The 23,775-nt window shown below is 45.5% G+C and overlaps 7 protein-coding genes across 7 annotated transcripts; 3 read left to right on the forward strand and 4 right to left on the reverse strand.

Moving 5' to 3' along the window:
• Positions 1-13: 13 nt before the first annotated feature.
• GL50803_0016736 (Ankyrin repeat protein 1) lies at positions 14-3,637 on the reverse strand (the record flags this gene model as incomplete). The annotated part of the gene is made up of 1 exon (XM_001709311.1): positions 14-3,637. The coding sequence occupies one exon, from the start codon at positions 3,635-3,637 to the stop codon at positions 14-16; it is 3,624 nt and encodes a 1,207-aa protein (XP_001709363.1).
• A 30-nt stretch (positions 3,638-3,667) lies between these two features.
• Positions 3,668-9,289, reverse strand: GL50803_00103810 (Ankyrin repeat protein 1; the record flags this gene model as incomplete). The annotated part of the gene is made up of 1 exon (XM_001709310.1): positions 3,668-9,289. One exon carries the CDS (start codon positions 9,287-9,289, stop codon positions 3,668-3,670), a length of 5,622 nt encoding a protein of 1,873 aa, XP_001709362.1.
• A 23-nt stretch (positions 9,290-9,312) lies between these two features.
• On the forward strand, positions 9,313-10,005 carry GL50803_005497 (uncharacterized protein; the record flags this gene model as incomplete). Its single annotated transcript, XM_038046166.1, has 1 exon — positions 9,313-10,005. The coding sequence occupies one exon, from the start codon at positions 9,313-9,315 to the stop codon at positions 10,003-10,005; it is 693 nt and encodes a 230-aa protein (XP_037902206.1).
• Positions 9,965-17,926, reverse strand: GL50803_0016734 (uncharacterized protein; the record flags this gene model as incomplete). The annotated part of the gene is made up of 1 exon (XM_001709309.1): positions 9,965-17,926. One exon carries the CDS (start codon positions 17,924-17,926, stop codon positions 9,965-9,967), a length of 7,962 nt encoding a protein of 2,653 aa, XP_001709361.1.
• Positions 17,927-18,242: 316 nt separating this feature from the next.
• GL50803_00103807 (Ankyrin repeat protein 1) lies at positions 18,243-21,083 on the forward strand (the record flags this gene model as incomplete). The annotated part of the gene is made up of 1 exon (XM_001709308.1): positions 18,243-21,083. One exon carries the CDS (start codon positions 18,243-18,245, stop codon positions 21,081-21,083), a length of 2,841 nt encoding a protein of 946 aa, XP_001709360.1.
• Positions 21,084-21,118: 35 nt separating this feature from the next.
• On the forward strand, positions 21,119-22,924 carry GL50803_0016733 (Kinase; the record flags this gene model as incomplete). Its single annotated transcript, XM_001709307.1, has 1 exon — positions 21,119-22,924. The coding sequence occupies one exon, from the start codon at positions 21,119-21,121 to the stop codon at positions 22,922-22,924; it is 1,806 nt and encodes a 601-aa protein (XP_001709359.1).
• A 43-nt stretch (positions 22,925-22,967) lies between these two features.
• On the reverse strand, positions 22,968-23,756 carry GL50803_0016732 (uncharacterized protein; the record flags this gene model as incomplete). The annotated part of the gene is made up of 1 exon (XM_038045883.1): positions 22,968-23,756. One exon carries the CDS (start codon positions 23,754-23,756, stop codon positions 22,968-22,970), a length of 789 nt encoding a protein of 262 aa, XP_037902207.1.
• Positions 23,757-23,775: the final 19 nt, after the last annotated feature.

Here is a 23,775-nt window from a genome sequence, read left to right on the forward strand (position 1 = left end):
ATTGGAGACTGAACTAAAATCCGAAGTATTCAGCCGCAACACGTTGTATTTCACAGACACTTGCATCTGAGCCTTTCAATGACATGATTGCATCCAGAGGTGAACTGCCATTTTCTAAACAGAGTGTATGCTCTAGTGGAAGCAAAATCCTAACAAATGCAGGCTTACGTAACTCGATCGCTAAAATAAGCGCTGTCTTACCGTGCTTATCCCGAACCCCGTGCTGTATTGGTAATAGGGCCCATGCACGGGCTAGATCACCACTTACCACAGCTTGCATGAGCTCGGTGGTTCTAGAACCTGTGTTTGTGATGTCTACGTTAGTCACATCTGGGCACTCATAAGGTGCCAAGATTTCGGCGATACGTATGTGTCCTTTCTCCAGTGCGTGAACAAGTGCGGTCTTTCCACTGCTGTCTACAAGACCGGCCTCTCCATGAATTAGATATTCCACTGCAAATAGCCTATTATAGATTGCTGCAAACATGAGTGCGCTTAGGCCGTCATCAGTAACTAAACAGAGTAGACTAAGATGCATACCTATCGCACGGGCGTCCCCATCGACTACAGCTTGCATGAGTTTTGTGAGTCCAGTGCGCTCTGTGCACTGACTTTTTAGTTGCAGTGTTCTACTAGCAGTGCGACTCTTTGCTCTGGTTATTGTTTGGCGCAGTAACGATGCATTTCTTGTCGGAGAAGGCGCCCTAGTGCTTTTGCTCGACTCATCGGATTGCGGTAGTTGCTGTGCCAACGACGGCCTTCGGGGAGGTACAGAGGGAATAATTATTGGAAGGAGCGTGTCTGTTTCCTGTCCTAACCTTGTCTGAGAGCTCTCAGAGGGCCTTGCTGATGCCATTGTTATTACTGTAGGGGTTTTAGATCTAGTTGTTGCTTTTAGCTCATTGCGGAAAAAGGTGAGCTCTTGTGTAGCTGTCTGCAGCTGGGACTTGAGTGCAGTGACTTCTAGCTCCAAGACTTTTATAAGTTTAGCTGTCTCAGTCGTGATGTTACCTTTATTGATCTTTTTAGTATAATGGTCTGCAAAGAACATAATTGCGTTATCTCTTTCAGCGATTGTTTTGGTCATGGTGTCTATTTCCATTTGCATAGCTGCATGTTCAAGTTCGAGCTTAGCCAGTGCTTCCACATAATACTTTTGGTCTTCATTGTTGTCCTCTGTGCTGTCAGAAACATTTAGTAAGTCTCCTATTATCATATCTGGTGGTTTTTGAACATGTGAGAAGGCCTTTTTCTTGGAGCTAACTGTCTCTGCCGAGACAGATTTAAGAAGGGCCTCTAGCTCTCGCCGGAGGTCATTAATGACTTGGTCCTTTTGTGCGAGCATCTCTTCGTGCTGTTGTCTCGTTGCTTGCTCTTCTGTAGTCTTGGTAGAACAAGGGGACTGTACGAGCTGTGGATAGAGAGTATTGGGGGACACATATAATAATGCAACAAGCCTCTCAATACAAGAATCTTTTGCGTGGAGCAAGCCTGAGTAGTCAGCAGGTTTTAGTGGAGGTTTTAAAGGCTGGAGAGTGGCAAGAGATGAGGATCTGGTAGGAGGATGAAGAGTTACTGAGAGTGGAGGATTGGGCGGATTAGGAACGGGGATCCTCCCTGTCCCACTCATTGGATTGATTTTTGAGCAGCTGGAGCTCCTCTTCAAGCTCTTATTGAGATCGTTTGTTCCGCTCTCATTAAAAAGCGTCCGTGCAAGAAGCTCAGTTTGGGCAGTGTAGCCAGAAAACTCCGCTTTGAAGGCTGTCATTTGCTGCTTTATCTCTCTGATTACATCGCACGACCGTAAGGTCTGATCGAACAAGTCTTCAAGCCGGATATCTCGTTCGGTCCTTCTATCAGAAATGAATCCCTGCTGCTGAATGTCGACAAGAACCTTTTTATGTATTACTATTTTATCTCTTAGGGTCTTAATTTCCTGTGTGACCTCGTCAATGAGCCCTATAAGTTCAACTTCTTTTAGAATTTTTGCATCCAGTTCTTTGCATAACTTGGCTTCTCGCTTGCTCTGAGATTGTGGCTTAATGTCAACTTCAAACAGAAGCTTCTGTAGCCGGTCAATCTCCAAATCCTTTGTTCGTAAAAGGGAGCCATAGCTACAATCTTCTAACATCTCGTGTGGCACCTTACTTTGGATGACTCTTTGAGTGGAAGCTTCAGGGAGTGCCATAGTACTAATCAGATCCGTCTCCACACAAGCATCAACCCTTCTGCTCGCAGAGTCTGGAACCAGAGATACACAGAGATCAATAAGCCGGTCGATAAACTCGTTCTTTGAAGTGAGTAAACCATCAGAAATTACTTTAGAAAAGCAGGTGTGTTCTGAATAACAAGATGTGCAGGCATCGATCATGGCAAAGCTATCCGTCATTAGGGTAGAGCGCCGCAGAGTCAAAGCTTCTAATTGGCTTTGCAGATAGCGTATCTCAGTATCCTTGCGTTCAAGGAGGGGGAGAATTGCACTAGAAGAGTGTGTAAGTCCCCCTTTTCTACCAATCTTGCTTCCACACATGCCAGATTTAGATCGTTGATTTGTTTTCAGTAGCTCATATGGAAATGAATCCTTAGATGCCAGTTGTGATTGGACCGAAAGAAACCCTTCAGGAATTTCATCACGGCTCCTCTCCATAAGCAAGGGATTTATCTCTTGATGATCTGGTTGCCCTTGCAGTTCAGAAGGCTTTGCGCTTACGAACTTTGAGTCATGTGCATGCTTTTGCTTTTGTTTCTTATCTGCTTTTAGTGCCTTAGTAAGCCCTTTATCTTTAGTAGCTTTCTTTCGCGTTGGAGTTTGCTCAGGTATTTGGCTAGCTAAATTTGCATCTGGGGTTGGGGCTTTATCAACCAACTTCGCAATAGCATTGATAGTCTCATCAAATTCTGGATCAGAAGCACTGTCCGGTACACTCCTTTGACGCTCTACCGTTATGGTACTATAATCCAGGTCATCCAAAGCCACCCTAGGACTTTGAACACCTTGAGCGGGCAACATTAAAGACTGCATGGTGAACTCTGTGGTTAGAGCAGGCCCATCTGTGTCCTTACCAGTTCCACAAGCTTGTGGATCAACATCTCCTGTGTCAAAGTATCGCACAACGGCATGATGGCCCTCGGTTTCCGCAAGCGTACGACTATAGATGCGCTCTTGCTTCGACGGTTTATACTGAGTTACTATTTCAACGACACATCTTAAATTTCCTGTCATAGAAGCGTAGTCAAGTGCATTCAAGTCGTGGTCGTCCGTCACTAGAGAAAAGTAATGTCGCAGTGTGACAAGGGCGTCATAGCTACCCACCTGGGCTGCAATCATATAAGCATCACGTTTGTCCGGTAAAATTATGTCTGCTTCGAGGGGAGCTAAGAGGCTACACAAATCCGCTGAGTTATTCAGCGCAGCCATGATGAGAGCTGTACAACCCTCATTATTTACCATCCCCACTTCATAGTCTATTAGGAGCCGCACAATCTCAGCATTTTTCATTTGCACAGCATATTGTAAGCCCGTTTCACCAAAATCACCACAAACACCTGCACACTCAGGTAGGAGGCGCTCTACCTCGCTTATGTCACCGCTCTGAATGGCACGAAACCACGTTCTAACCTTATTATCCCTACTCATCAAACAAATTTATCATAAACCGATTCACTTTTAGACGGATCTGCTAGACAGAAGAGAGCTGAGAATATAGTGGGATGGCAGGTCCTTGGAGACGTAGAATAGTGCATCGTTCCCTTGGTTGTCCCGGATCTCTTTCTCTACTAGAAGAAGTCGCGCACAGGCTACATGCCCAGCTTCACATGCATACATAAGAGCTGTCCTTCCTTCGGAGTCCTGTAACTTAGCTTGTAACCCAAGAAGATTGAACACTATGTATACATCTCCGTGGGCAGCAGCAGTCATTAGTTCCGTTCTGCGGTTTCCCTCAGATGAATAGACAGAGATATCTAGACCTTCCCAATTCAAGAGAAGGGTTGCAACTTTCAGATGATCGAGTTGGAGCGCTATATCTATTGCGCGTTTGCCATCTGAACGTGTCTTTCCTGCTTCAAACTCTGCCAGGTACTTAACAGCGGCAGGCACATTGTACTCAGCTGCCAGCATAAGAGCAGTCGTCCCGTTCTCCAGAGAGTATCCAATTTGCTGTAAGTTTGCGCCGATTGCCCTCATGTTGCCGGTCATGATGGCCTCCATCAAGGCAGTCGGATTTTTCAGAGGCTCGTGTGCAGATTGCTCACTGCTTCTAAGGATTGCTGTCACAATTGGAGCAACAGATGGTTTAATTAGACCAATTGAAAGCTGATCAAGAGGAGACGATGCTGCCACAGGGAATGCATCGAAGGAGTTACTCGATGGGATCTTCTCGTCGCCTGAAGATGTCCTAAGAACTGAAGCTGATCTATATTCAGAGAGGGGATGTGACCTGGGCAGAAATACAGATGCTGGCCGTTGAGAAGATGACGCCCGAGATGCACCTGTTGCATGAACCTCGGCCATCAGCTGAGTGACCTGCCCATCTGCCTGGGCCAGCTGTTCAGTCAGACTCAGAATCTTTCCCTCAAGAAGAGAAACAGTCGGGTCGCCACTCTCTGCTGTAGGGTGCTTCTTAATATAATGGTCTGCAATTGTTGAAATAACGTTATTTTGGATTGAAATAGATAGATTAAGAATGTCAACCTCATTTGATAGCGCTACGTTTTCAATGACCAAGGAGTCTATGTCCTCAGACGGATGAGGACGTTGATCTAGAGAGTTTTTAGCTGCATCGTTGTCTAGGCTGCGATCTGCCATCAGCATAAGTAAATTCTGAAGCCTACCTATCTCAGCATCTTTAGCTAGCAATATATTTGACGCGTAGTGGAGTACAACGGGCTTTCCTGAAAGAGGGGATGGTTCATGGAGCTGCTCGGTGGGTAAAGACTCGAACGCATCAGCACTATCACTAGGTTCTGGAGTTGCGTGTCGCGAAATTACATGCGCATCTTTAGAAGAAGAAGAAGGAGGAGGAGGGTATCTAATTGAGCTCTTAGGACGATCCGTACGTTCAAGTGCTTCCTCTCTCTCCTCTAAAAGATCAGTCGCCTTGGCAAGGGCTTCCTTTGTCTGGGCCAGCTCGGCACGAAGGTCACGTTCTAGTTCATCATATATATCATAGCACACTGGATCCGGAAGACGCGAGACCATACCATCCTGTGTTTCAGCCTCAAGGGCCTTCTGCAGCGATACTACTTGCATGGCCAATGCCTCCTCACGAGCAACATACTCCTGAACTACATTATCCAACATGTCATAGATGCCAGAAATCTTCTCAACAGTGTACTCTGCAAGCCTTTTGGAGACCTCATGAGCTGCAACTTCGTATGAGAGGAAGCCAGGAGGGTCTTGGAGAGGTTCAACCAGAAGGTCTATGGACACAGATGCATCTACCACATGCGTGGATACAGGGGCTATAGCACTAATGGTATTGGCTGTTGACTCACGCTGCACGGTGTTAGTATTAATATTTTCTAACAGAGTTATAAGCCTCTCAATCTCGTCGTCCTTTTTGGCTAATATTTGAGAGTATTCGCGGCTAGAGGCTTGAGCTAGTAGTAGCTGTGTTGCCTGTAGTTGTGCCTCACGTTGCTCGCCAACGGTTCTTAGTTTGTCATTCTCTGACGTAAGGACTCTAAGTCTGCCTTCTACTTCCGCGATAGAGTTATCACGAGTTTCCATTGTGCTCTCAATTGTTCTGAGCTTCTCTTGCGTTTCCCGAAGAATATCCATGTCGTCACCATATGTTTGTACTTCTTTAAGTAGAGCACTGTTATCTGCTGTTAAACGTCTGATTTCGGCCTTGAGCTTATCTATTTCCAATTCTTGTTCGTTGGCAGCGAGCGTCAGTAGCCTGACCTTCTCTTTCTGGGCGGTAAGTTCATTGGTGGCGTCGGAAGCTGGCAAAGCGAGAGACAGTTGCTCCTCTCTTAGGGATCTAAGACGGAGAATCTCCTCATCCCTTTCTTGAATGGCAAGTTTCAAAGCGTCGATTTCTGCCTGTTCCGTGTTGATCAGATTGCCTTGATGAAATTGAGAGTTTTGAAGAGATGTGGACCGACACCTGCCAAACGCAGCTCGGCTTTTGGCTAAGCTGGTCGTGGAATGAACCATACTCGACGGGGTAGTTGCCCTGGACACACTTTTCTTGCTAGACCTAGTGCTTCGACTATCGGTAAGTTTAATGACTTCACTTTCTCCATCGAGATTGGGGCTGCCATTGAGAACTGCTGGTTGTTCTTGTGCTATGTTAACTGAGTATGCGCTGATAATATACTTCAAACGATCTATTTCTTCATTTTTCTCCAGTAGTTCTGCTTGCAATGATGTGATAGTAGCGTCCTTAGTTTGAAGCATATCCAAGGACGCTTGCTGTGGAAGAGAAACTCCACCAGCACCAATCTGGACCCCTAAAATTGCGTTCAGTCTAGCTGTGGAGCTCTGCCCATCATCTGCATATGCACTGTCATGAGCATCTAGTACAACTGAGGCTGGCGGTGTAGCGATTCTGGCAACAACATCGCATAGTACTGGAGAGTCTTCTTTCATATCATTGAACACAAAAGCAAGGCATTCCTGATCTGCATTTTTAGTGGCGGACCTCTGCAGGCGCTCCTTGAGGTGAGTATTTTCAGCGACCAGCCGTTCATTCGTTGCCTTCAATTGCTCTAGTAGCTTTTTCATATTAGTAGCGTCATCATATAACGGGGGCGAAGTACATTTGTTCGACTCTCGCGTCAACTTTTCTAACCGATCGTTGTCTGCTTCTAGACCACGAACTCGCTCTGCCAGAAGCAGGACCTCGTTGGTTAGCCGAACATTTTCATCTGCAAGATCTTGAGGAATGCGCTTGCTTGAAGCAACAGGGGTCGCTGCTCTACTACGATCCTTTTTCTTCAATCTCCCCAGCGAGAGACTTCTCTTCGAGTTTGTCATGGTGTTGCCCATACTACCCATGCTTGCTTTTAGATCGTCTAACTCTTGGGTCTTAGTCTCCAGTTCGTCAAGCAACAATTGTATCTGTTTTGGTGACGTTTGTGAATGATCAAGATTGCCTGGATCTAAGTCAGGCATAGAGTTTATCACCTCACGGAGCCGCTCTATTTCTGCGTCTTTATCAGCAAGTAGTGAGATTAACTCACGTGTAGAGGAGATGGTATCCACAACGTCTTCCATAGTAGAAGCACACAGGCTTTCTGACAGGCCCTTTACTCCTACCCTAGAATTGGCAAGAATCTTACAAAGCTTTGAGTCGTCATGTTGCGGCCTTTCGCTAAGCTCCTTCTTAAGCGTCTCGTTCTCCTTCAGTAGATCCTCCACCTCATGTTCTAAGGCCTTTATTTTATCGGTCAGTGAATCTATTGCAGCAGGAACAGGCATCTGCACCCTGTGTAGTTCTGTTGCATCCAAGAGCTCCTGAAGCTCGTTAATTTTGGCGGCCTGTTCCGCAATTACTTTGTTCATAAGCTCTTCCTTGTTAGTTTCGAGGGTCTTTGGGGTGATCGTGCCATCCGTTTCAACTCTAGCCAGCTGTTCTCTGAGAAGATGTATCTCTTTGTCACGCTCAGCAAGTTGGATGATTGTGTTCTTGCGGTATGCATCAAAGCTAGAAGATGACCGAGTGGTAGCATCCTTGCGCACAGATTTACCACGCCCAAAGAGCGAGGACGTGCTCAGTCTGTTTGAATTGCGACTCTTGACACTGGACTCTGCCTTCATTTCTTGATATCCTACTGTGGCCTGTAGGTCGCTAACTCCTCGAGACTGATATTCGGAGATAAGCTCCTGAAGCATGGCGATAGTATTGTTCTTCTCGTCTATTATCTTGTCGAACTCTTCCGTAGTAACTATGGAGCAAGAGATAGGAGCGTCTTGCAAATCACCCAAATACTTCCTGTTTTGTCTACTAAATACATTTTCCGAGGGATCTGCGGTGCTTCTTTTTGGCCCGCACATCGGAGGTGTTCTCGGTCTGGACTTGTCCTTTAGCATGGCGGTGACCGACTTGGACCGACGCCGAGGCTTCTTAGCGCTCGAAGGCCGCAAAAACTCTAAATCCTCATATACTAAAATATCCGTGTTCTTCTGATTCTCTTCTTGAATATAGGGCTCATCAGATAGATGCTTCTGTCCGGTTTGTGCCATTTGCAACATGTGTTGGAGATTCATGTTTTCCTGAACGGATAGTGCATACGCATCTTCCAGATGTCTGATCCTTTCCGTTAACTCGGCCATTGCTGATTCATTATCTAGACACGATAAAGCGTAATTGCCAATGGCTGGAGACGTACCAAACCCAATTGGTGATGTGGCCGTGGCAGTAGCAGCGGGCTCTGTTGTGGGCAAACAATAAGGATAGTTTGCCTGCTGGAGCTTTAGATTCTCCATCTGCAATGTTATTATCTCATTTTCTTTAATCTGCATAGAGTTGGTGAGCTCTGTGATCTTGTGCCTTAGCATGCTCACTGTCTGTCCATGCCTGTCGTTGAAGTCGGTGACAGAGGAGGTTACTGACCCGACATACGACGTAGTCATCTGGGAAGCTGTTAGAGGGTTTTGCTGAGGAGTCCGCATGGGACTCGGAGATGACTCAGCGGCATAAACAGAGGTTTTGGTCTGAGGTTGAGTTGTGGACGGACGGTGTTTAGATGGAACAAATGCGTGTACGTTAGATGTGCGGCGTGCATTATTTTTAAAAGAAACCAGGGCACGTTCAATCTCTAAAAATCTATTCTCTGAGGCCACGTTAATAGCATATTTGAGCTCGATGTTAGATATTCGCTGTGAGGACAGTATAATATTGACGCAGTCTAGATGACCCGAATTAACAGCATAGTCCAGGGCGTTGAGCCGCGCCTTATCCTGTCGCAACTTAAAGTTCTTCGTCATCATCAGAAGCGCCGCTGCGGCTCCAACTTGTGCTGCTAGCATGTACGAGTCTCTACCATCGTCGAGAGTGATGTCCTTCTCCAGGGGCGCCAAAACCTCACACAGGCCCGGATTGTTGGAAAGAGCAGCGACCATGAGAGCCGTGTAACCAGATGTACTAACTAGTCCAGCCTCATACGGGATTAGTATGTGGGCCATTTTTAAGTTCCCAGCGCGACACGCCTGAATGAGAGCAGTATCTCCATCAATGTTAACGTATCCTTTAAAGCTTTCAACAAGAGAGCGTACGGTTTCTTGGTCTCCTTGCGCAACAGCGTGGAACCACGCTGCCTCGGAAGGTGATTGAAACATCCCTATCTCTTTACTAAAATTTTATGGAGCTTGTGATAGAACCAGTTAAGCAGCATAGGCGCCAAACTCTGTCCACCCAGGTACGTGAGGGCAGGCAACAAGCAGAGGAGAAAGCCCGTTGTGTAGATAAGCAAACTGTCGACTGGAGCAACAAATCCTTTGCAACAATTCGATTGCCAGAGCAAAAAACCACTAAGTACGAGGATTGCTGGAGTTCGTTTTCTGATACGTATACTGACATTGTGACGTCTGAATTCATAGAGCAAATCGAGAAACAAACTAAAGAACAAATCCGGATTAATGAACTCCCAAGGCAAAGCACTACACCTACAGTCGTCAACATAAATCCACCTTCACCAGAGCGGTCAACTGTCAATCAGAGAGCCTTCAAAAAATTAGCACAACCCCGAACGTATCGAAAAGGATATCTGCCAACCAGTACAGTATTGTCTCCGACATTTGCATTTTGCAATAGAAGATACCTAGAGCACAGTCTCTCAAAGAACACAGAATCACCAAAATCAGAGAAGAAACGTGCGGAGATTATGTCCTGCAAACGATTAGCTCATTCAACGGATATAGCCATTCACTGGCATAAATATGGCGAGCATACAGAGTCAGTTCTTCATATAAACGCTTTTAGCCATTACGCAGAGCCACGTAAGGCGTCTTATGCTACAGGGACCATAGAGAAATCCGAGAAAGCTCTGGAATAGCGATCAATGGGGCTCGCGGGTGGAATGCAATGCACTGAGGTTCTGTCTGTATGGGCGCTTTGTATGACATTTCACCTAGACACACTCCTGAAACATGTCCAAAAGTGATGTTATACGTGAGAATATTCGCTGATTCTGTGTTACCAGGGCTCAAGGGCGTATCTTCTACGCACGAAAATAGCCCAGTATTGTGAAAGTTAACTGTCCTGGAGCTGGGTATAGAGTACTGCTTCAGTACAGTATCGGTGGCAGTGTCCTTGGACAAGAGTCTGCCAGATGCCGTTGACAAGAAAAGGGTATTGTCATACAATGCACCACCATTGATGACCTCCGGGACCTTACCGGTCATAACTGAATTATTGCTTCTGGCATCAAATATGGAGTATTCTTTAGATCCATATGTCAGCACTCCACAGCTCAATATGCCTGAGCACAAAGGTACTACATTATCGACAAGGTGGGCAGGCCTAAGTGTCAGGTACTTGGACTCGTGCATGAGATCTATGTAGCTGACCTCTGTCCCGCCCCGAATGGCAGTCACAATGTGTGGTGCTGTGGTGTGCATCTCTAGAAGGTCTGAATGTCCTCTAAGGATGGGGATGTTATTGGGCAGCACGGGGGTGTATGTCCACTCACCAACTCGCCTGGCAGATCCAGGTTCGTCTGGCTTCTTCTTTTCATGGAATAACGCGTTGCATATCTTGCTACGGGCGATAATGTATTGCTTCTTATGATGATTAAGAACAATATCAGGAGAGCTCATGTCTGCATTGAACTTATGTCTATAAAACTCGGCTATTGCATATGGACACTTTTGCAGCCTTGTAGACGAGTATAGTGGCTCTGAAGAAGGTGTTCCTACGTTGAACGCGGACGTGTGTCTGCAAAGAGACGTGTCATGATAGTTTGTAAGAATTCTAACGGTACAATCTGCTGCAGCAATAGCCACCACGCTATGAGGAGTATGCTGGTTCAGAAGGACTATGTCTCCAAGCCAAGCAGATCTATTTTCCATAGAATATGGGCTTCTTTGCTCTCTGATGAGCTCGGTCATCTTAGAGTATGCGCTAGTCTTATTCTCCAGTGGCACAGCCTCTTCGTCATCGTCCATGTCTGGGAAAAGCTTTCTTAGTAGCTTCGGATCAAAGTCTCTTGCCGAAGCAGAGCCTTGCTTGTATAAAATCTTCAGCAGTTGTGAAGAGAAGCTTTTCAGGACACTATAGTCTAACGACCTTGATGTATTGAGAATGCAGCAGTGGGGACACTCAAGAGATGCTGCATCTGCTTCGAGCATATTAGCTAAGATAATTGGCTCAAGGGCTGTGCAATTATCCGTCGCCCAGTTCATCATATTATACGCTTGCGGACCTTGTGGGAAAGCAAGCATTGGGGTATGCAGGTGGCCTGATATTATCCCCCCGCCGGGCCAAGACGTAGGCTGGACGTCCAATATTAGATCAAGTGGTAGCTTATTCAAGAGCTCTCCGGTCGTGGTGTTCCAAACGCAACAGGTAGATCCGTTATTCGTAAGCAGAATCGTCTCATTTCGATGAAATACAGCACTTTTAATTGCGCCAGTGCAATGAGAAATAGAGTTGACCTTTTTTAACAATAGGGCTGACTTTTCTGAGCAGCGTGCCCCTCCACTGGATTTGTATTCTGCGAAATAGAACGCCCCGTTATCACCTACTCGCCTCTTTAGAACGTCACGTACTTCACGTGCCTTCTTCACAGGAGCAAATCTAGAGCTAAGGTGATCTCTTTGCTCGGGATACATTGTGTGAAGTTGTCTTAGAAGATCAACTTCAGTCATAGCAGTGCAGCTGTTATTGCTTTCCGCATCTGGGAAACTCGTTCGCGAGGTTGCCTGAGAGGGAGCATTTATCTGCCTCAAACTAATCATTGGAATAGTTTCGCTGCCTATGCTGTGCGCAGAATCAACTTTTGGAAGCATCTCCATTACAAATAACCCCTCCGGGACAGACTCTGTGGCCAACTTTATAATGGTGTTGTCTGCTCCTTCTCCGGGCTTTAGTTCCTGTGCATTGCTTTGACTGTTGGGCGAGGACTTTGGAAGTATCTGAAAGGAGCCATCACTGTTTATTGTTAATGGCTGAATGTTGGAGCTAATTGACTTCTGAGATAGAAGAGCTGATTTCATCCCTATCTGGTTGTCAGATAGCTTTAAGAATCGAACCTTGCTTAGACTCTCAGATAACCGATCATAGTCAATATCATTGATTGTAGCAGTGATTCTATTATGCATCTCCATTAGAAAGTTGTTCCTAGTCCATATAAGTGAAGAGTTGTTATCAGTTGTAAAAAGCGATGTCCTATTTTGTTGGGTGTAACGTAGAATAGGAGATTGCTCTATGCTATTAAGAGATATCATAAGGTAGTTTGAGAAATCAAAGAACAAGGCGTGTAGAGCGAGAGAACATACGTATGGAACGAGGTAACCAAAATAAATCTCCTCCATAGGAACTATTAGTTCGTCTCCAAAGTATGCCTGCGATATCTCACAATACGCCAACGATTCAAGATATGGGAATGGTGATGCAGCCGTTTGCAATTTGAACCGAACAAAGTCGTGTGAAGGCAAAGTGGCACTGGTAGATGCGGTTTTCAAGGGTGAGCCAGAGGATTTGCTTTTCAATTCCTTGATGTTTCTTTTCGCTGGTGATGTACTAGTTGAGCTCCTATCTGCTCTGTTGACCTTTTCGTTATCCTGCATAATTCGTACTCCCAGAGGATTAACATCCCTTGTAATAGTAAACCTTGTAATAGTAAATCTAGAGGAGCTGGTAGGAAACTGGAGGTTGCTCCTGCTCCATATGCGCATAGCGTCCATACAGTATGTGAGGAGAGGACTAGCCATCGCTGCATTGCGACAGAAATGGCAATAGTGGTCTATCACATGCATGCGTTCAAATTTGTCCACCTGGTGTTGCAAGTCATTGAAGTCAGCCTTGCCGGTGCTCTTTGCCAATTCCTCAAAAAGTTGTATGGGACGGACAAAAAGATTGCCTTTTTTATTATCCCAAGAAGAATATTTTTCACTTTTTAAAAGGTCATGGTCTCTCAGCGTTTGGATTTTAGAAAAGGATGCGATGTCATTTCCCAGATAACTGGTATTTTTTCGGCGTTGTGACATCAGTGAAAACACATTCGACTTATCACTGCTTAAGGTATTGAGATGCTCCTGTTCTCGTGAAACTGTGGGTCCAAGTCCACTTCCAGTAAATACTACGGGCGTGGACGGAGAAAGACGCCGTATATCGCTACGGTTTGTTTTCACAGCGCATAGGTATCCTTCACAAATGCTTGGCATGTAAGAGCTGAATGATACTCCATGAATGCTCGCGTGGAGAACAGAGTATTCTCTTGGTGGTACTCCTGGAGGAAGAACCTCTGTTACCAGCATAGTTTCTAGTTGTGGCGTAGATTGCGTTTCGGGCGCTTCTGGCTTCAGAGTAGTCTTTCTCTTGCTGCAGCTTTTAAGATAGGTGAGAACAAAGTGAAAGTAAGAGCGTAAACGAGCATGGTCGAATTCTGAGAGTTTTCTTACTTCAAGATCAAACAGGGATGGCCACGGGCTCTGAACGGCGTCTTTCTCTTGAGATATTGCGGCAGGTGAAGAGATATTCTCAGTGCTATTGAAAATGCGTTCCTTTCTGATAATCCTTTCTTCCATATTCATAGAATTAAATTGCAGAGGATCCAGCATAACGGATACAGAATGCTGATAGTGTATCGATGTCGAGGAAATCATTTCTGAACGACTACTACTGCTACATTGCCCAATAGATAGCCTAGGCGATCCTGCAAGGTCCTTAACCTTATCAAGAGATAGTAGAGATAGAGAAACCTGTGGGTTAAAGTCCAGACACTTTGTACTTGACGGAGAGATGACATAATCCCGCAAGAAAAATGGCAGGCTGGCAAGGGCAGATCGCCCACAAGGACAGCATGCATCGTGCATTCTATAATAGCTGGCTCCACGATCATTGATGGATAGGAGTGAATGTACAGGACACATCTTCATTGACCGGTGAACTTTCTGCGCCGCGACAGAAGCAGCAGCCTCTATGTTAAAACATATAGAGGGAAAACGAATGCTGTTTCTGGAGAGAGTAAGAATAACAGATGCACAATTGTAAATCGACGCCACTATCTGAGGCATGCAAATGCGGATTGCCAGCTCTAGCCACACGGCATCTAGCTGTTGTAGTAATAAGAACTTCTCTTTGAAAAACTCCAATTCGTGCATATTACACTCGGTTACATCTGATGTGTCCTTTGATTCTGGCTCAGTAGCAACTAATGTATTATTAATGTCACTTATAGAAATGTCAGATTGATCTGAGTTGCTATCAAAATTGAATGCTTTCCGTTGTTTTATAGAAGTCGTTACAAAGGAATTCTCAGACGTTTCAGCGCTTTCCGTCGTTCCTGCCGGATATGATTTTGCAGATTGAGAGGTTCCAGGGTTCTTGGAAAATTGGCTCATAGACAGACCTTGTGCTTCGGTTGTTTTCAAGGTGATTGCAGCAGTATCTATGCAGACTCCATTAATCTTAACGCTAGTTAGAGGTGATGACTCCAAGTGGTTATAACACGCTGAGGAAGAGCGCAGAGCTGCGGCTAGGATATGTTTGATCTGTTTCTCTGAGAGATTGCGAACAAGACTGAGCTTCTGTATAATTAGCCTAACTCGCTGCATGCTCCTATCATTAAATACTTCCCTAACAGCGTTTAATATCTCAGCCTCTGTACTAAGCCTATTAGCAGAAAATCTTTTTTCAAGGTAATCCTTGCAATTGATGTGGAAGAAGTCATTTGTCATCGGCGTTGTTTGCAATAACAAGCACAGAGCGAGAGACGACACTCCATCAAAGAGATGCCGTGCTCTAATGGAGATAATCGACACAGGATCATACATTGCTTGCTTAAGTGTGCTATATGTAGTGTGAATAATAGGGTTGACTTGATGAGTCTGGAATCCGTTAAATATCTTCACATATGCGTTAGAATACATATCATATGCCACTATTAAGTCACTTGTTGCTAGAGCAAGGAAACTTTGAAAGTACAGGGGGATAACACGCGCAATGCAGCATAGGGCTTCATGTCTGACTAAAGGACTTACGTCATATATGCAGAGCTTAGAAATATTGAGTATAATATCTGGGGGATTCAAGTTGATGCTCTTATCAGACCCTGCCAAAAAGCTTTCGTTCCAAGTTTCTGACTCCGAGTCGCCCGGATAAAATACATCAACAACCCGATGACAGGCAATGATTGAAATCAAATCCACAACAGGTAGAGACGAGGTGACAACAGAGATAGCGGCTGCACGTATTTCTGCTGTCATGGATGGCTCAAAGAGCTTCATAAGGATGCCATAGATATCGCGGATCTTCCCATAGTTACTTCCATAAGCAACTACGGATTCTGGCTGCTTGAAGTTATCATGTGCAGATGATATCAATTCGTCAGCAGTGAGCAATGGCTCTACAGCTTCCTCTACTTGATCCGGCACAAATGTCAAAGAGAACAGCTTTGTTGACGAGCTAAGAAGGTTTGATGAGCTAGTCGCAATCACCATGCTATTTGAAGTAGGGATTGTTTTAGTGTAGGTATGAAGGGAGGGGCTTGATAGTCTGTTTGATCGTAGCTTTCTAGTATCTGTGACTGTTGTCGTCAGGTTGTGCATAAGTTCTGAGAGCAGAAGAAGACTCCAAAGCTTAATGTGTTCTGATGCCGAATGGACTAGAATAGCAAGTGCCTCGAGCATATTCTTCTGCATTAAACTTTCGCGCATTATTGTGCAACACTCAGAAATGATGCGAGGATCGTCCCCTTGAGTATTCTGTGGCATATAAAAGCCAAACCCGTTTGTTAGGGTTGCAGAGCTGGCCTTACAAACAGCTGTCACATTGGAGTTGAGTCCGGTGTGTAATGGCACTTTGGAACGCGATTCTGCAGAAGGAGTCTCACGTGTGCTTAATGAAGTGGTGACTGCTGATGTGTGACGAAGACGCGCCTCGAGAACAGCTTGGTCAGTTGTGAGACAGGTCAAGATTATCAGGCATAAGATCCTCATGTCGGTAGATGTTGTACTCTGCAATAAAAGGTTGCAAAGAACGTCCTCGATGTTCCCTTTGTTGGCTGCCACCCCACTTCCACTACGCCTTTTCGCGATGTTAATAATAAGTGGTATTGTAGAATAATTCGCTGTTACAATCTTACAAACTATCAGAATGCAACGGAACTGGTCAGATTCGCACTCCTGAAACGTGTGAACGCCATGCAAAACTATCTGGAGCAATCGTAATTCTAAGGTGGCCCGAAGGCACCATGGACCCATGTCGATAAAGTGCACAATCAGGTCCAAAGCCTTGCTACGCAGTTGCTGTATCTTAATACTAATTATTACAAATGGCAAAACATCAGGAATTTCAGTTGATGGATGTGCGTCCAGGAGCCAGAGCTCAAAGGTCCGCAGCTGGTCCTGCAGGAACGACACCATCAAGTTGGATGTTGGGTCCATTGCTCTCTTCTTAATGAATGATTGATTGGCTGTTGACGAAATAGACGAGGTCTTAGAGTGCCCACGGAGGTTCAGCTTGGTACTTGCCACTGAGCTTTGGTCGAGACTCTCATTGACCCCTAGCTTGGCTGAGATCTGTGCTCTGTACTTTTCTAGAGACTTTATCGTTAGAACTGATGACGCTTGTGAGTCCTGTCTAGCTAGAGACCTTTTCTTCGCATCCTTGACTGTTTGCTGCTCGAAGTAGAACGTTAATACACCCAAGTTCATTAGCTTTGCATTACTTGTATAGACACTCGATAAGTTAGCGTTAAAAATGGTGTCAAAGACGTCCCAGAATCGATGAGCGGTTGTATCAGGTAAGGAAGGGAGAGATTGAGCCGTTATTCGCAGATCCTTCATGATGCGCTGGGCGAGGATAAACCCAGTGTAAAGTGTACTGACACACTTATCCTGTCTGTATATCATATTAAATGTATCACGGGGAAGTGAGCTCCATGCAATTGCTTCACAGAGGAGCTTCAATATTTTATTTATGTTGTTAAGGAAGTCCCGTTTACCGGATTCCTGAAGATATGTATAAACAGATTCGCATTGTTCATATGTGCACGGGGACGAAGTAAACATATATATCTTTCGTATGTATGAGAAAATATACATCTTAACGGGGTTCAGTAGGCATTGTGTAAAAACGTCCGCTGGATAGCAGTTTAGTGAACTCAGCCAGAGGGGCAAACGCTCATTACTGCTTGTTGCCCCAATCACTAAGATGTTGTCATTGTCTAGTATATCTAATTTTCTAATGGTGTTAATTATGGATCCGGCATAATTGCAATCCAAGACCAGAAGTGCATGATCTCCGACAATACGAAGCACATCGTCGATTGATACTAACTGAATTTTCTTTTGTCTGATAGTAGCAGTGTCTGGACCGTCATCATATAACAGAATAGAGCCTACGGTCGATTGCGAGTCTAACCCGTGGCATATGTAATGTAAGATGGTTCTCTGTGACGACGAAACGTGACTGCTAGTACTGAGACGAAGACTACGCAGCGTCGGTCGAACTATAAACTTAACCACGTTCTGCCTCTGTATGGAGAGAAGGCTTGTGTAAAGGCGGCGAAACGAAACAGACGTCTGCTCGGCTATTTGATCCACCGGAAGGTTCAGAATATCAATATCAGCCTCATATATAGTGTTAACAGTGATTGGAATGTCAATACCTAGTTCTATGGCAGTCAGTATTAAAATCGTACCGACTTGAGGAGATTGAGAGCTGATGGGCAAAGAGAATGCCTGCATATTTCGTAAGGAGAGAGCATTGAAGCTGTGTCGTTGGCTAGCAAAGAGGAGGCTGGGTAACATAAAGCTATCGGCCGATTTTTTTAAAGAGAACCTAAGTTGTCACCGAAATTAGGTGCCTGTAGCTCTGATAGCAATGTGTCCTAGTTATTTGCTCAACGAGACTGTGTGGGCCCAATATTTACTGAAACTTCTGTTTACTCGTTGAAAAATGACTCAGAGACGACTCACTATACATGGCGCATGTTTCTATTAAGGACAACCAAGCGTTAGTAGCATAGAGGTTGCCGAAGGTAGCAATATTACAATATTTTAAGTTGATTGTATGGAGGCGGACACCCAATTACAAATTTGCACTTAATTAATTGGAAAAAATCCGATGCGTCCAGCCAAAAGGGGTAAGTCTCAACTGTCTAAGCAGACTGTTGCTGAATCATCTCCCCCGCAAATAGCGAATGTGCCTCTGCCGGAGAACAGCACTCAGGCGATAGGCGACCTCTTAGAACGTGGCGCAGATCTTTGCACTGCGTACTCACAACTTGCCGATCAACGCACCTCTTTACTCTCTGAACAGTTAGAGCAATGCAGTAACCACGATCTTAAGCGCTACTATAGTCGGCTCAATGAGGAACTGACTCTAATCACCCAGATCAGCTCGAGGTTGCGTGCAGATCTTAAGTTCATTGCAGCGCAGTCACAAGGATTAATTGTCATTAGCTCTAAAACCATGTCTGATGACCCAGGGCTCTCATACAGTTCTTCTCCACCCAGTAAGATGGATGCGTCTGATAGATGTCATGGGTCAATGACCGAGTCAACGCTCCAGGCGTCGACGCGAAGGTCCACGCGCCTCACTCCCAGTGAGGTTGAGGACTCCCTGGTTCAGGAGTTTATTAGAAAAGGTAACGCGCCCAGATCTGAGGCCGTCAAGTATGCTAAAATTGCTATATCATTTGACCCCTCTGGGTATGCTGTTGGTGGAGACAAGCGGAGCTATAAAGAAGAGTTCATTGCAGCTAACTCTGAAAAAATTAGGTTACACGCAATGTTGCGAGATTCGGAAGCAGAGGTACAACGCTTGAGGAGCTTGGTTGAGCAAGCGCCATCTGAATTAGAGACAAAGCAGCTCAGAGCCAAGACTGCTATACAGGAAGACAAGATTAACTCTCTTAGATCAGTTTTGTCAATCAGGGATGCATCTAGGACTCGTGACAGCGTTGGTGAGAGTGCCCCTGCATCTCGTCTCGACCATGATTTGGTGGATGAATTAACTAAGGAGAACATGGCTTTAAGAATAGAATTGGATAATCAGATCTCTATTGCTAATGCTCAGAATAAAACACACAAGCAAGAAGTTAGAAAGTTGCGTGAAAAGATCAGTGCTATGCAAAGTCAAGCGTCTCAGGAAGAGAATAAGCCTCAGTTCAAGGAAGCCTCGACCACACCTCAAGCTTCGGGGCTGTTTGAATCTACTCTGGGTTGTGATACCGGGTATCCTTGTTCTGATGATGACTCTGTGGACAAGAGCTATGTCGCTGAGCTTGAGGATGACTTGACTCGTGCGCTATCTCGCATACAAGCCTTAACGGAGGAGAGGAACGCCCTTCAGGCAGATCTGAATAACAAGCTTTCTGCCAAGGCTGAGACTAACCTTACAGCTAACCAAGTCCAGGAATTGGCTGCAAACAACATGATTCTCTCTAACGCTTTAACTGCACAGCACCAGCAGCTGACGGCTGCTTTCGCTGAGCTGAATCAAAAGAACGCCGATCAGCTTGTCCTGCAAAATACCATTCAACAGTTGACAGCTCAGCGTGATTACAACTCTCAAGCAATACAGGCGGAGATGAGTTCAAAACTAGATGCACAGATCAAGCTATACACAGAGCTTAAGGCTAATTATGAAAGTGCATTGGAGCTTATACAACAGCGCGATGACACTATTCTTCAGATGTCAAATGATCTTTCCTCAAATGATAGGGTCACCATGCGCTGTGATAGAGACAATGCACGGCTAGAGCTTAAGGAGTGCAACCAGCAGCTTACTGAAACAAAGCGACTACTACAGATGGTCACAGAGGCCATGGGGTATGAAGGCGGCTTCCCAACCACAACTGATGTTGAGCTTTGCGTTTCTCAGCACCAAAGGGACAAAGAAAAGAAAACAATGCTAGAAACTGAGTATGCCTTGGCAAAACGAAAAATAGATAGTCTGGAAAAGGAATTGGCTGAGCTTAAGTCAAGTAGAGACAGTCTGCAAAGCGCTATCCCCCCTAAGGTAACCCCGGCCAGTGCTATTTCCGCAGCTATTGCAGGTAGCAATGAAATCATTACTCCCCAGGATGCACAGCGATGTAATACACTATCTAATACTCTCACAGTTGCCCAAGGAATTCCTGGAAGTGCGACTGATTTGATTCGTAGCATGCGGGTCACTGGGGCCGACTTAGCATCGTTTCGGACTTCTTCCGTCCGTACCACCAACAAAGCTGGGGTCGCATATGCAAGTTGTGAAATTCTCAATAGTTACACGCCGTTAATGAAAGCAATCATAGCCGGAAATAACAGTGCGGTTTCACAAACTATTAGCTTCATAGGAAAGGCGGCGCTTGACGGCACAACAGCCCTCATGCTAGCCGCAATATATGACAATAAAGAGGCGGTAGAGATATTAGCACCCCACGAAGCGATGATGAAGAGAAACGACGGAGCCACCGCGCTTAAGTTGGCTTTGCAGACACGACACCTAGGTCCAGCATCGATCCTGCTTAATTATGAGGGACCTACACTTCCTAAACAATTGCCGGGCTATCCACGTGAGGTAACTGCTTTGATGAAGGCTGCAGAGTTAGGTGATGTGGTGCTGGTATTTAGCTTGCTCGCTTCTCAAGCTGGGGCGAAGGATGCAGATGGAAGGACGGCTCTGATGAGGGCTGCACGAGCTGGGTTTGCAGACATAGTGTGGTTGCTAGCTCCACAGGAAGCTGGAATGCAGCTCATTAACGACACAGAGCTTGGCCCGGGCTCAACCGCACTGATGCTGGCTGCAAATCAAGGACACCTCGAGTGCGTGAAGCTTCTAATTGCTAGCGAGCGAAAGTATAAGAATAATCTGAACTACGATGCTCTTTTCTATGCTCAGAGTTCTGCATCTCATGTCTCCCCGGAGGATAGAGCTTCTATCATCGCTTTGTTAGAAGAAGGGTCTGGCACCCACTAATATGGAAATTAGTGAATTTCTTTTCCTAAAAAATAATGACGCTAGAGCCGCACATTCTCCACGACGAGGATACCAATGACAGCGAGCAACACAGGGCGGCGTCGTTTTCTGATGTCTATGAGCTGTGCAGTATTCTGCGAGGCGGATTTTCACTAGCGGAATACTTAGTTAGGCATATATCCATTGGTGAGAAATTCCTATGTGTGGAGCTCGATTACGGGAATATAAAGCATTTCAATAAGGAACTCTGTCTGGCACGGCTCATGAGCTTCATGGGTCACCAGCATGCTAACCATTTGACATACCGTGAGTTCTTTGCAGACGAAGATGCCAGAAAGATCCAAATTATTATGGAGCCTTACATTAATAAATGCCTTTGTGACGTGATAGACCAGATTTGTCGCAGAAAGCTTACTCTTTCAGACGACGCTATATGGGGTATCATTGCGCAGGTGTTCAATGGGCTTTATTTCTACCATCAGACTGACATCAATGGATTTTGTGGGAAAACACCCATTCATGGCGGAATAAATGCCGAGAACATATATATTTCGACTAACGGAGTTGTACAATTGGGCCCGTTTCGGCTCCTCCCAGATTTTGAAGATGACTTCGATAACCTGCAGGAAGATAGCACAGTGATACTGCCAACAAGCCCCGGCTCCACAGTACAGTCGTCGTGGAATGTTTCAGATCTTCAGGCCCTTGGATGCATAGTCTATGAGCTCTTGACGGGCATATCCTTGAGTAGAGACGAGCAGCTGCAGTACTATACTCCCTGCACTGTTCAGGAAGCAAGGAAGGGACTGCAGTCAGAGTTTGTGTCCGGGAATCTCTTGCAATTTGTCAAGCGGCTTCTGGACGCATCAGTATCTTCTACTGCTGCGCTACTGAGTGTTGCAGACAACGAGCACTTGCTGGCAAATATTGATTTTGCCAAGGATGTCATTGCAGCACGAAGTGTACATAACAAAGATCAAACCGCTTCACTGCGTTCATCGGTTACCAAAAATAAACATACACCATCGCCAGACGATCCAGTCATCACTATTCCAGGAGGAATTGCGTACATCAATGAGCTAATACAGGCAGCAATAGAACCCATTCTAATAGAGCAAACATATCTTAAAGATGAGATTCAGAAGCAGAAGGACTTGATTGCGGAGCTGAGAGAGTGTCTGACGCAACGTACTCTAGAGATGACGGCGTCTAAGAAGGATATTTCTATGCTCCAGAGAGCTGTGCTCAAGCTCACATCGGGAGAACATAGGGAAAAGAGTGGAAGTTTACGAGCAACCAGTAATAGTACACGTTTCGGAACAGCTCCTAGATCTCAGACTATCTCGTCTCGGTCGGGGACTGCAAGGATTTCGAGCGCACGGTCTCCGGTAAAGACATCAAAGTCTCCGCGGGCAACTCGGTCATCGGACGCAAACTCTTCTATGTCTGTACTAACCTTATCAGGTGCTAACGACACAAATGAGAAGCGGGCGTCGTTAGAGCTGAAGAAGTTGAAAACTCAAGTTGCGACACTAACGCGTCAACTATCTGATCGTGACGACGACATCCTTGAGCTCCGGCGTCGTCTGGAAAATTCCTATCAGCCACCTACAAAAGAATCAAAGGATTCTCCAGAGGAGACCGAAAGCCTTCGGGCATCTGCGCTCTCTGCCACGGTGCCTTGTGATGGCAGTGATGACGATGCACATTATGTTAAGTTCGTTTGCTTGCCCTGCAATCACCTTATTATACATAGGGTAAGGGAAAATAAGATCCATCTACACAGTTGCCCAAAGTGCTCGGGCGGTATAAGCAACCTGGTAGTAATCACAGATGATTGATTTGTAGGATAGATAACCAATAACTAACCTCATAGTATATAAATTACGCTCCATTTTGTGTGTGATTGTGGTTCAGTGCCTTGTGAATATCTTTCAGTGCGTGCTGTACCTCTTGTTTGTAAAAAGCAAAGTCTTTGCACAGGGACGCTATGGCTGCCTCTAACTTATCTACCCGATGATCCAGCTTTTGTATGGCATGCTCTAGTGGTTCACGACCAGCTAGAGCCGCGTCTGTCTGCGCTAGGCGCCTTTGCAGCTCCTCCTGTGTACCGTGGATGTGCACAGACCACAAGCAAAGATCGTTAATTTTAGTGATTAAAGAGGTGAGAGATTTGTCGTGAGCAAGGAGAATGTCGTCCCGCAAGGCCTCGTTCCTAGAGAGGCCATCTGCTTTTCTGTAGGATTCTGCCACGCGCTCTTCTATTTTCTCAAGGTACTCCTTCCTTGTGGCAAAAGATTGTACATTATCTTTTAGCCGTGTTTCAATATCTATCAGTTGAAGCTTCAGCTCCTGAGTACGATCATGAAGCGTTGTTTCAACACCTGCAATCCTTTTTGTTATTGCAGCGGAGACAGGAGGAGATTCTTTGAAAGTATTGAGCGTGTGCTCAAACTCTGCTAGCCTCTGCACTAAAGTATCTAGGACGCTAGTACTAGGCGATGCTATGCTGAGAGTTCTTTGCGACCGGTCAGAGCCTCCCAGATATCGCATGGAAGAGATAGCCGAGGCAGATACGCTCTGATCCCTTAACTGTGTGCTTCTGATGCTTTTAAGTAGCTTATCATTACGGGAAGATAGAATAATGTCTTCAACATTTCGCTTTCTGGACATCCTTCGCGCAGTACTTCTG

Source organism: Giardia intestinalis, chromosome 5 (genome assembly GCF_000002435.2).
Source record: "Giardia intestinalis strain WB C6 chromosome 5, whole genome shotgun sequence".
NCBI classification, from domain to species: domain Eukaryota; phylum Fornicata; order Diplomonadida; family Hexamitidae; genus Giardia; species Giardia duodenalis.